General features: G+C 35.4%; 1 protein-coding gene across 1 annotated transcript; it reads right to left on the bottom strand.

Moving 5' to 3' along the window:
- Nucleotides 1–5,488: 5,488 nt before the first annotated feature.
- On the bottom strand, nt 5,489–6,766 carry LOC149163610 (F-box only protein 6-like). Its single transcript, XM_089429206.1, has one exon. The coding sequence runs from the start codon at nt 6,764–6,766 to the stop codon at nt 5,489–5,491; it is 1,278 nt and encodes a 425-aa protein (XP_089285332.1).
- Nucleotides 6,767–13,814: the final 7,048 nt, after the last annotated feature.

Raw genomic sequence — 13,814 nt, 5'->3', positions numbered from 1 at the left:
GCTAAAGGTTTTAAACCTAATGTGAGATCTCGAACCATAACGGGAATCTGACTAACTCTCAGTATATTTATCAGAGGACGTAAGCTTTGGTTTGTTTTTCTTTGAGAGGTGGAAATCGGAACCCAATCCGACTTCACACCCATTGGAATTTAATTACAATAATCTAAATATACCATGTTAGATTCATTGCAAGTAGCCTTGTTTTTATGTCATGTTATCTCATATTCCTAATCTAAGATGATATTGCCACTATGTTAGGTTCATTGCAAGTAGCCTTGTTTTTATGTCATGTTATCTCATATTTCTAATCTAAGATGAGAACATCATTAAGATACCCTCAAACCAACTCCATTCTATAGCCTTGTCACACCAAAAGAGAAAATTCTATCATTGTATCCAACCATTTTCCAATACATATTTAGTATGACAGGCTCATCATGCCTATAATTAAATTGTGACCAATCTAACAGTATTCTCCTAATCTCACATTATCACCTTTATCTTAACTTATCTCCTTCTCCTATAATTAAATTGTGGCCAATCTAAGAGTCTTCTCCTAATCTCACTTTATCACCTTTATCTTAACTTATCTCCTTCTCCTATCTCCCTAGGAATCCATCTTCCAACTAATGGAAATAATTTTAGTAATTTTTTCCAAACATTTTGGGGCCCATTGAATAAACTTTTTATCCAACCTTATCCAAACTTTGGTGATTTTTTTTAATACTTCTCCAACTCATCAGTGTACCACAAACTATTATTTAAAAGGAGTCCTCATGAACTTTTTACCCTTTGCTCCATGGGTTTGGCTAAAAGAATAAATATTCATCAAACCCCATCCTCCATTTGCTTTTAATTTGGATGTCCTTCATTTGCTTTTAATTTGGTTGTCCTTTCACTTCATCAAAGGGATCACTTCTAATTTCTTATTTCTTGTCCATAAAAATCCCTCCATTTGCTTTTAATTTGGATGTCCTTTCACTTCACCAAAGGGATCACTTCTATTTTCTTATTTCTTATCCATAAAAATAAAAAACAAACAAGGACTCACTTCTATTTTCTTATTTCTTGTCCATAAAAATCCAAAAGGGATCACTTCTATTTTATTATTTCTTTTCCATAAAAATCCCTCCATTTTCTTTTAATTTGGATGTCCTTTCACTTCACCCAAAGGGATCACTTCTATTTTCTTATTTCTTGTCCATAAAAATCCATTTTTTTTTTATCATATTAAGGCAAAGAGAGAGAGAGGGAGTGATAAGGTAGAGAGAGAGAAAGAGAGAGAGAGAGAGAGAGCAGGAGGAAAGATAAATAGAAGGGGGAGAGAGGGAGAGGGAGAGGAAGAGGGAGGGAGAGATAGATAGATATGGAGAAAGAGTGTGTATGCTTTGGGGATGATATAGAGAGAGAAAGGAGAGCGAGAGGTAGATAGAGATATAGATGGGAGCTGAAGAGAGGGAGGGAGGTTGGGAGAGATAGATATAGATGGAGAGAGAGGGTGTGTGTGTTTGGGGTGGGGGTTTGAGATAGAGAGACAAAGAAGGAGATATGAAAGGAGATACAGATATAGATGGAGGGGAGGTGGGGGAGACAGAAGAATATTTATTACACACGATGCATTGATTTCAATGTAGATGATGATTTATAATCCTATTTGATTTCTACACTAGATTCATTGATTTTAGTGCAGATATTGATTTCTAATCCTATTTGGTTACTTGCACTAGATGCATTGATTTTAGTCTAGATGTTGATTTCTAATTAATATTTGATTGGTTGCACCACATCATTGATTTCAATGTAGATGTTTATTTCTAATCTTATTTGATTGTTTGCATTAGATGCATTAATTTCAGTGTAGATGTTTTCTAATCCTATTTGATTGCTCGCATTAGATGGATTGGATGTTGTTAATCTTGAGACTATAAATTATTAAAAATATTTTTCAAGGTTAGATGGAGGGGAGAGAGAGCAAAGAATATTTCTTGCACTAAATGCATTGATTTCAGTGTAGATGATATTTTCTTAGAATTCTATTCTATTGAGAGATGCATTGATTTCAATGTAGATGTTGATTCCTAACCCTATTTAATTCCTTGCTCTAGATGCATTGATTTCAATGTAAATGTTGATTTCTAATCTTATTTGATTTCTAGTACTAGATACATTTATTTTAGTGTAGATTTGGATTTCTAATCCTATTTGATTGCTTTGATGCATTAATTAAAGTGTAGATGTTGATTTCTAATCTCATTTGATTTCTTGAATTAGATGCATTGATTTCAGTGCAAATGTTGTTTTCTAATCTTATTTGATTCCCTTCATCAGATGAATTATATGTTGTTAATATTGACGTTGTGGATTATTAAAAAAATACTTTCAAGATATATTTAGTAATACTTAAAAGGACACTATGAAGAATTAATTAGTTGTCAAAAGTTGCAATACCTAGAATTAAAATGAAATAAATGTGCAGAATCAATACTCTTGCAAAGAGAAAATTAATCCTTAACAAGATTTTCTCCCTTCTACGTCACCAACTAATTACTAATAAACAATTACATATATTCAAAATTACTAATAGATAATTGCATAGAAGAATGTTTTCATAATATTTATAAGAGGAAAAGATATATTTATAAACATTCAAAACAAATCAAAATATTCTTGAAGGAAATGTGATAATTGTTTGAAGAAACAAATAATGTAAAGATTTTATAATTCTAGCCACTCATTAAAAAAAATCAAAAATATATTATATCTTGACTTTGTTGAATAGACTATAGATAAAAAATCAATATTTTTGAAGGAAATAAATTATTTCAAACATTAGCAAAGAAAAAATTATTTCGAAGGTAATCTTGATGCAATAAATGCTTATAACTACTCTTCAAGATATATTTAGCAATACCTTGAGGGACACTATTAAAAATTAATTAATTGTCAGAAGTTGTGATTAACATTAAAAAACATCGTCCAAATCCAACCATCCAAACACAAATGTACAACCCATTCAACCCAAGAAACACAGACTAAAACAAAGAAGAGAATGATATGGTCATGCAAAGCAAATAAAAGATACTGTGAATTTTGAAGTCAATCTCAAACATATAAGATACTGTGAATTTTGAAGTCAATCTCAAACATATACATAATAATGATAATCTAAAAATGTGACTAATGGAACCCGCTTAGATCCATCTAACATTGGATCTATCATGCATCTAGAGGGATCAAATCCATTGAGATGCAAACCTTTCCTCAAATTACACACTCCAAAAATAAGGTTTGCACCAAGGGATTTGATTCCTCTGATAGATCTAGCCTTAGATGGATCTAAGTTGGTATAAATTTGATTAAAAAATTATATTTTTATACCGTAGGTTTGGTGTATATTGAAATTGGGCTTGAGGAATTTTGATTTTGAAATAAATGAGTAGACAAAATTTGATTTCCAAAAAATATTCTTCATCTAATACATCATCCAATAAATGATACTAAAAGTATTTGAATGATTTTCAGTTTCATATCAAAAAATAAGAAATTTAATTTAAAAATCATTTAGTCCCCCAAGAACATTGGAATCATATAGTTTTGTTTGGTTACTAATGTGTCTCTGGAATTCATACCATCAAGCAATTCGATCATTGCATTCAAACCGGTCACTTCAGGATCACCACATTCACACTTGTCACTATCGGCCTCATAATAGACTTGGTAATACACAATTATGCTAAAGGTTTTAAACCTAATGTGAGATCTCGAACCATAACGGGAATCTGACTAACTCTCAGTATATTTATCAGTGGACGTAAGCTTTGGTTTGTTTTTCTTTGAGAGGTGGAAATCGGAACCCAATCCGACTTCACACTACTAAGCATTAAATTTTTCCACATTCACACTTGTCACTCTAGGATGATGGTGGTTTCATGCCACGCTGTGTTACTCACAAAAACAAACAAAAAAAATTGTTTTTACACATGCGATCATTTATTTATAAAATATGTGTAGTTATATATTTAAATAAGATTAGGTGTATGCTATTACAATCATATTAGCCCAATTCTTCTCTTTAATTTACAATTTTTCAAGACAATTCAATCTTCCAATAATCAATAACAATTGTAGATAGAATAATAAATACAATGAAAAATAAGAGACAAATAAGAAACACTAGGTTTGATCAAAGACCGAAGAAAAACTCCACAAGAAGGGAAACCTTTCAAATTATTCTTCTTATTAGATTGGCATACAATGTTAACCAAAGAGAGTACAAAATTCCAATTCTTCAATAACAAGACTATCCAGAAAAACCAACCAAACAATATCCAAGAGATAATACTGATCTAAGTTATCGTTCCAAGCAACCATAAGTCCTAGCCCCATGGAGCTACTAACCAATTTTTGCATCCTAATTCACACATGTGAGTTCAGACCCTGCAATTTAAGACCATATGAACCAATTTTTGCAAACTTACTTCAGACTTGTGTGAGCCAAACCAAATAAGAGAGAAGAAGAGAAGAAGAAGATGTTTGATGACAATGTCCAAAGGAGGTTATTTTGACTTGTATTTATAACCATCCAAGGGTGTCCACTGCATTTTAAGACCATATGAACCAATTTTTGCAAACCTACTTCAGACTTGTGTGAGCCAAACCAAATAAGAGAGAAGAAGATGTTTGATGACAATGTCCAAAGGAGGTTATTTTGACTTGTATTTATAACCATCCAAGTCTGAAATAACCTCCTTTGGACATTGTCCAATTTCTCTTCCAAAATATGAGATAGCATTATGAAATTCTACATGGTGAATTCCACCTCATTTTCATTACCATATACCCTCATAATTTCCTTCATATGAGAGACTTCCCTTATTGAACCATGCCCAAATAGCATAATTTCATTAGCATGTAACAAATAAGTAATTAATATATAGTACGATGATATGAGAACTTTGATGATCCCTCCACATTTTTTTCTCATATATTAATTTACTTAAGCTCTCTAATACTAAGAGAAACAATAAAGGAAACAATAATAATTAAAGTGAGATTTAATTATTAGATATATTTTTTTCTACTAAAATTAATTATAAACATTTATATGAAATTGTATAATTTTTATATTTAAATATATTTTAATTATTAGATATTTTTTTTCTACTAAAATTAATTATAAACATTTATATGAAATTGTATAATTTTTATATTTTAATATATTTTAATGCAGTGCATTTAGACATTTTTTGAAATATTCAAAATATATAAATTGCAAAATCCAAATGTATTATTACATGAAAATTTAGTAGTGATAGTGTTTCAATCCTCTCACCATAAAAACTCTGGGGGACCCAAAAACTTGAATATAACAAATTTTATTAAAATCTTAACCTAATTTATTAGACAAAGGCCTTAAAAAATTGAATAGGCTTTAAAAAAAATGAATATGAATCACAATTCAGAAAATTAACGGAGACTTTTTCGCTAGTCAAAACGGTTTAAATGCCATTCCGTGGTAGATGTGGGACCATTTCTGGAATGGATGCATGCCGTCCTTTGGAGATGGAGGAGTCCACCTCCATGAACCTGTCCTTAAATTATAAACAAGCGCTACTTCTGGTTGTAGTTTGGGAATGTAACAGTTCCACCATGGTAAGAGGCAGAGGTGATCCCCTACTCCTATGCAATCAAAGCATTCATGCGGGCTGGGCAAAACGAGAATCCTAAAATGCTCCCAATCCGGCCTCAGACTCTCCTCCTCCCTTATAGTCTTAAAGTCCTCCCATATCAATTCAGGCACCCTTTCAATCTCCTTCCACGCCCAGGGTGATGAACCGATTGGGGTGCGACGGTGGTCACTCTCAAACTCCCAAATACGAATCCGATCTCTACGAAACCCTTCTCTCATTGCTGCAACGACGAGTAGCCGCGACCCGCAGGTGACAAGCCGAGGGGAGGAGAGGCGATGATTACGCAGTTCTTCAGGGAAGGGCGCAAGAAGTAGGGGCACCGGAGTTTCTGCGTCTCCAGTAACACTTGACGGCATGCTGAAACCCACAATACCCAACGGTTCTACACGAAGGTGCCCTAAAAAGTAGAACGCACCATCGCAATAAACCATCTCGCGTTTGACGCCAAAATTCGGATCCTGGAAGAAAATTAAGTCAGGCCGAAGATGACCCGCAATATTCCATGTCTTTTCAAGATTACTGGCATCGTAGAGTTCTACGAAACATCGTGCCGCCCGGTTGGCTTGCCCCAACACCACCACTTTAAAAATGTCTTCCGGTGGCCCGTCACCTTCAACCACGATTGAATCATCGATAATGGTCGTTATCAATGGCATGTCAGCAAGCTCGATGGAAGTGGCCGTATAAGGATTGCAAACGTAGAAGTTCACCAAGAGTAGGCCTGCCGCTGATGATCTACAGGTGACTCTAACAGGGCCGACAGGGCCGACGCGGGGCCGTAGTTTCTCTGTTAGGAAACCAAGGGAGAAGCAGGGTTTCCATGTCCATCTGTAGAAGTCGAAAGCCAAACAAGGCATTTCCCCCTTCTGATAGCAGAGTAGCAAACATGGCTGCTTGTTGCTGGGTGTCTCTGGCCATATACTGGTTAAGAATAATTTAGATGAAAGGATGGCGTTCCATTCTTGGCACACTCTCCGATACCTGTAGACAAATTCAGCGGGTAACCACGCAAATATTTTCCTTTCCAAATCCGGAGGAAAATCGTTCCAGTCAAAATCAGCACCTTGCCCTTCCATTCTCGTTTCTCGTTTTGGTGCAACGGTTTGTGAGAACAATTAGTTGTGCAACTGTATTTAAGCGACGGGTATGCTGCAATGAAATCGGTTTATATATGGATGGTCATGACCCATACCCTTTGATCAAACAATCACGTCTTTTAAGGTTAATTAAAACTGTTAATTATATATTTTTTTAGGGTTAGGTTATTGCAATAATAGACTATTTTTAGGTGGTCTTATAGGCCATTTTTTAATGTAATGGACTTTAAAATATCATGAATGCATTTAATTAGTTTTAGGCGATCTTATAAATTATTTTTTAATCGGGCGGTAGACTTTAAAATATTATTATCATCTAATAATAATAGAGTTATCTTAATCTCTCACTTTGTTATAATCACTAAGACTTTAAAATATTAATCATGTACTAATAATAATAGAGTTAGTTTAATCTTTCACTTTCTTGAAGGGTTATAATCACTAAAAACAATTATACGGGAAGTTAAGTGAAACCTATAATTTTCACCTTGTTTCTTGTTTTTTAAGCTAAGTTATCTAAAGTTTGTAAAGGAATATTATGGGAAAATTATAAAAAAAATGTAATTAGTTTTTTTTAATATGTTCATGCATTAGTTATTTTTAAGTGATCTCATAAATTATTTTTAAATCTGGTAAATGTTAAAATAATATTCATGTACTAAGAATAATAGGGTTATTTTAATCCTTCACTTTCTTGAAGTGTTATAATCACTAAAAACAATTATAAGGAAGTTAAGTGAAACATATAACTGTAACATTGTTTCTTTAGCTACATTCTTTAAAGTTGTAGGATTCCATATGTGAAGTTTCATTTTCACTAAATAAACATTATGAGAAAATTATAAAAAACGTAATTAGTTTTTTTTTAATACCATTCATGCATTAATTATTTTTAAGTGACCTCATAAACTATTTTTTAATTTGGTAGACATTAACATATTATTCATGCACTAATAATAATAATCAAACCATGTTAATCTTTCACTTTCTTGAAGTGTTATAATTACTAAAAACAATTTCACTTTCTTGAAGTGTTATAATCACTAAAAACAATTATAAAGAAGTTAAGTGAAATATATAACTTTAACATTGTTTCCTTGGCTAGGGTGTCTAAAGTTTAGAAGATTCCATATGTGAAGTTTCATTTTTACTAAATGAACATTATGGGAAAATTATAAAAAATTTATTTTATCTATTTATAATTAACATGAAGTAATAACAAATCATTATGAAGAAATAACAAATATAAAAAACATGAAAAAAATAAATTATATATATAATTTTACTAAAATATAATTTGAAAAATTATATTATTGTATGAGAGGTGTATTCTACAACCAAGTGTAAGTATGTCACATTCTCAAAAAAATAATAAAAATAATTTTGGCTAATGTCACCCAATCTTGAATTATATATCTTTCTAATCTTATTAATGGACTAAGATTATATTAAAATATAACTATGTATTTGAATGGATAGTAAACTATCTCATGTGTTTAAGAGTTCCTTTATCATATAAGTGAATTTCAATGGATCATAAATTTACCTTTAACAAAAGAATTTAACACATTAAAATTCCAAATTAGGTAAAATTTTAAACATTTTTACTCTTTACTAAAGCCAATGACATTTCTTAAATCAAAGGAAAAAACTTAATTCAACACAAAGAATCTAGAATCTTGCTCCAAAATCTTTTAATATTTCTTTTAACTAACATTTATAAAATAATTTTTATTAAAGGAAAAGCCATACCCGGGGGATATATTAAAATCTTTAAAGACATAATATTTCCACATCAAAGTTGTAATATTTGAAAATATTAATTTGATGTAGTTTTATTATAAATTTTGTTATCATGTCATGTAAAAAACATCATTAAATCTAATATTGATATTATAATTAATATTAATATAATTAAATTTAATAATTTTGGATTAATGCAATATTAAGTTTAATATAATATTGAATTTGTTATATTATAATATATATTAATATATCATGATACATATTAACTCTACATATATATGGGGGGAAGAACAAAGACACAGTGACACAAGTGGAGAGATAGGAGGAGTGACAAGGGAGAGGAGGAGATACAATGAAGGAGAGGGAAAAGGAGAAATGAAGAGAGAGAGAGACAAATAAGAGATGGAGAGAAGGGTATGAGAGAGAGATGGGGAGACACAAAGATGGAGAGGGTAGAGAAATAGTGATAAGGTTGGACGGCAACGAGAGAGAGAGATAGAGAGGGGGGGAGTGATAGTGACAAGGTTGGAGGGAAGAGAGAGAGGGGGGGTGTGATAAGGACAAGGTTAGAGAGAGAGAGAGATGGGGGGAGAGGGAGGAAGGTAGGTGAGACAGGGAGAGAGGGGAAGGACTGGAGAGAAGACTTGAGAGAGAGGAGGAGAGAGGGAGGGATAGAGAGATGAAGTTGGAGGGGGAGAGAGGGAGTGAAGAAAAAAGACAAAGAGAGAGAAAAGTGGAGAGAGAGGGAGTGAAAAGGGAGAGAAGAAGAGAGAGAATGTATGTTTTGGGGTGAGATCGAGAGATAAAGAAGGAAATGGAAGGAAGGGGGGAGAGAAAGAGAGAGGAGGGAGGGAGGGAGATAGTGACAAAGTTGGAGGATGAAGAGAGAGAGAGGGGGGGAGATAGAGACTTAGAGTGAGGTGGGAGAGAAAGTGACAGAGGTGAAAGAAGAGAGAGAGGACATGAGAGAGAGGAGAGAGGGAGGGAGAGAGAGGGATTTGGAGGCGGAGAGAGGGGTAGGTAAGAAGAAAGACATATAGAGAGAATGGTGGAGAATGAGAAGGAGTGATAAGGTAGAGAGAGAGAGAGAGAGAGAGAGAGAGAGAGAGAGAGAGAGAGGATAAATAGAAGGGGGAGAAAGGGAGATGGAGAGGAAGATGGAGGGAGAGATAGATAGATATGGAGAAAGAGTGTGTATGCTTTGGGGGTGATATAGAGAGAGAAAGGAGAGCCAGAGGGAGATAGAGATATAAATGGGAGGTGAAGAGAGGGAAGAAGAGAGGGGTAGAGAGAGGGAGGGAGGTTGGGAGAGATAGATATATATGGAGAGAGAGGGTGTGTGTGTTTGGGGGTGGAGGGTTGAGATAGAGAGAAAAAGAAGGAGAGATGAAAGGAGATATAGATATAGATGGAGGGGGGAGGGAAGAATATTTATTTCACACGATGCATTGATTTCAATGTAAACGATGATTTATAATCCTATTTGATTTCTACACTAGATTCATTGATTTTAGTGCAGATGGTGATTTCTAATCCTATTTGATTGCTTGCACTAGATGCATTAATTTTAGTCTAGATGTTGATTTCTAATTATATTTGATTTGTCACACGAGATCATTGATTTCAATGTAGAAGTTTATTTCTAATCTTATTTGATTGTTTGCATTAGATGCATTAATTTTAATGTAGATGTTTTCTAATCCTATTTGATTGCCCACATCAGATGGATTGGATGTTGTTAATCTTGAGTTTGTAAATTATTAAAAATATTTTTCAAGGTTAGATGGAGGGGAGAGATCAAAGAATATTTCTTGCACTAGATGCATTGATTTCAGTGTAGATTATATTTTCTTAGAATTATATTCAATTGCTTGCATGAGATGCATTGATTTCAGTGTAGATGTTGATTCCTAATCCTATTTAATTTCTTGCTCTAGATGCATTTATTTCAGTGTAGATGTTGATTTCTAATCCTATTTGATTTCTTGTACTAGATGCATTTATTTTAGTGTAGATTTGGATTTCTAATCCTATTTGATTGCTTTCACTAGATGCATTGATTAAAGTGTAGATGTTGATTTCTAATCTCACTTGATTGCTTGAATTAGATGCATTGATTTTAGTGCAGATGTTGTTTTCTAATCTTATTTGATTGCTTTCATTAGATGAATTATATGTTGTTAATATTGGCGTTGTGGATTATTTATTTTTTTTTTGACTTTAACGGTTAAATTTTTATTCAAAGGGCAGCAAAACAGCTACCGCTTGCTTTTACATTGGATTGATTTACTCAATTCATTTCTCTCTGAGTTCATAGAGTCCTCTGGTCCTTAATCAATTTTTGGCTCAGGATCGCCTTTTGGAGAAGAACGCTGTGTCTCTGCCGTGGGTTCGTTACCTTGGTGTTACCTGCTGCCTCTGAAGACCTGAGCTAGCTTTTCTGGGGCTGTCCTCTCATTCTGTTGCCAGGAGCGAAACGGGACTGAGTTAATGAATATCGATTTCCATTTCCAATCTTCAGACAACCTTCCAGCGCCTTGAAATTTCGATTATGGTTTCAACTGTTATCTACAGTTTGATCCCTTGGGTAACCACTTGCTGTCGTTGATCAAATCGATGCTCTTACAGATTCAGTGTAAAGATCAGCTTGCGCTGTTGCTGAAGTCATAGACCTCTTTGTAGGAGGCGATTCGAAGACACCTGCGGATATAGAATGGCATCTTGTGGTGATTTCTCTTCATAAATCCTGTTTTGTAGTCTTGCTGGAATATCCAAGTGACACTCGACCTTCTCTTTCAGATATTGCTCTAGATCCAATGACCGAATCCCTAACAGGGTCAATTTTCCTTGTGGAGTTTTTACAAAAAAAATTGATAACTCTCCTCCTGATCTAAATTTTCATCTTGAAAACCATACATCTGTGCAAAAAAAGTGTGTTCCAGATTGAAACATGAGCCAGATTTGGAGCAAAAAACCTTGTAGAAACAGAGAGCCTAATATTTATTCTGCTGCCATTCTCCACAAGCTTATGAGTTAAAGGACAGAGGAGATCCAGTCTTTTGCTGTCGTTCTTGGTTTACTTCAGAAGTAAGGATGTGGAGTCTGTGATTACACTTTTATTTCTTCTTTAAACACCCCTGCAAACAGCTATCTGTCTAATTTACAACGTTCAAGCCAGATCCTGCTTGGAACAGAGAATGAAGGGCTAGCCAGGAACAGAGGATCCAATGCATCTTACATTTCTTGGTTGCCTGACCTTGTTGCTTGGTGAAACTGATTCCTGAAGCTGAAACATTGGTTGTAATTCTGGATTCACTAACTAGACTTCTTGAGCCTTAAACTGATTTGCTTTCCTGGTCTGCATTCCAGAGCAGGGCAGTGGGCAGAGACAACCTTGGGAGTGAGTTTGATTAGATATGAAATTTTCTTGAAATACCAGTTCTTATACCCGGCTGTTCTGATATGTAATCTTGGTGTTTTGCAGCATGTTTGTGAGTACAGTGGAGAGGCTGCGCATCATGAGGAGCTCAGAAGCTCGTGGATTAGGGACTAATATTTTCTGCCTTGTCTCAGTTAGAAGGCTTCTTTTGCCTATAGATTGGATTCATAGAGCTTCTTTCACTCAATGATTGTCAAGCTGAGGGGAGATTCCGAAACATCTGGATCAGTAGCTGAGCCCCACAACCCCGTGAAGAACTGAAATCCTGGTTAATCCGATTATGGGATGGTGCAGTGAGAATCATCCAAGTTTACTGATAGGATTCTTTGGCTTCTGGCAGCTCCAAGGTTGGCTTCAGAATCAGCTTGAGTATTAAGCTGCCTCATGATGTGGAAGAAGGAGATTTTCCGAAACTTAGCTAGCATGGGTCTTATTTTCTTGAGGATTCGACCTAAATGGATCTGCATCTGATTCGAGGGAGAATTCATTGCTTGAATGATGAGCCGAGAGTCTCCGAAGACCGTCAATGTTTGAATGTTCCGTTTTAGAGCCAGATTTAGCCCCTGCCACAAAGCTAGGGCCTCAGCCCTATTATTTGATTCGATTCCCAGACCCCAATGGTACTTGATTAGAGTAGACCCATCGGGATTCAGCAGCACTCCACCTCCACCCGCAGCTCCTGGATTGCCTTTAGAGGCCCCGTCGAAGAACAGGCAATGGTCATCTAGTGCCGATCTCCACTTAAGAAATTCCTGTTCTTCCAGTCGGATTTCCCACTTAGCATGGCAAGTGGTTGGAATAGTAGGGATGGGTTGATTATTCGGAGTGATTTCTTTTAGCCACAGTTCCTCCTCATTGTCCAGCTTAACTTCATTCCTTAGGGCTGGCTTAGCTTCCAGTGTCTCTCCCAACAAAGCTTTAATTTTGGATATAACGTTGTTTACAGTGCAGATTTCTCCTCTGAAGATTCTGTTGTTCCTTTCCAGCCATAATTTCCAGCAGATGTATTTAGGGGTCCACATCCAAGCAGACTTAAGGAGGTTTTTATTGTTGGTGCAGATTGGAGGCAGCTTGGCCCACTTGTAGAACAGGGATGGCACATTTCTTGGTAGCTCAATCTTGTCCGCCCTTGAACTCAGAACCCCTTTCCAGACTGCCTTGGCGAAGGGGCACAGCAGCATCAGGTGATCAGCTGTTTCTTCCTCTGAAATACATAAAGGGCATCTGGAAGGCCCTTCCATTCCCCGTTTTCTCAGGTTGTCTCCTGTGAGAATACTATTATGAGCAAGTGTCCAGCAGAAAAAGTCTATTTTAGGGAGAGATGGAAAGCTCCATATGAATTTCCATTGCGTTGGGTCTGGAGGGACATTCGGGACAGCAATTAAACTTTTGTATCCTTCAGCTACCGAGAAGGAGCCAGTATGGGAGCCCCACCCTCTTTTATCCTTGGCTGTTGCTGATAAAGGTGATTTCCCTTACAGATTGTCTAACAGTAAAGAAGCTTCAGATTGCAAATGGTGTGGTACCTCCCCGAGATTCCAGCTGTCCCATCTTCTTTCAGCATCCTCCGTCCAGTTGGTTATGTCCCACAAGGTTTCCTTGTTGTTGGAATGCAGCCATAGTTTAATATTTGCCAGGTCTTTAATATGATGAAGAGGCTGGTCTCCAAGAATCTGATCATTCCAAATTCTTATTTTTTTCCCATTACCTGGGATCCAATAGAGGTTGGGGCTGAAGTTGTCCAGAGCAGCGATACAAAGTTTGGATATTGGGGAGCCTTTGGAATTTTTTGGAGGGAGGTCCAAACATCTCAATCGTTGACCTTGAAAGTATTTTTTCCAC

Source organism: Pinus tabuliformis, chromosome 5_1 (assembly GCF_031772625.1).
Source record: "Pinus tabuliformis cultivar Carrire ecotype Pingquan chromosome 5_1, CPIR1, whole genome shotgun sequence".
In the NCBI taxonomy this organism is placed as follows: domain Eukaryota; kingdom Viridiplantae; phylum Streptophyta; class Pinopsida; order Pinales; family Pinaceae; genus Pinus; species Pinus tabuliformis.
This window is presented reverse-complemented; position numbering and strand designations above follow the sequence as displayed.

Coding starts and splice junctions, on each gene's coding strand:
- LOC149163610 (XM_089429206.1), bottom strand. CDS start 6,766: ATGGAAGGGCAAGGTGCTGATTTTGACTGGAACGATTTTCCTCCGGAT.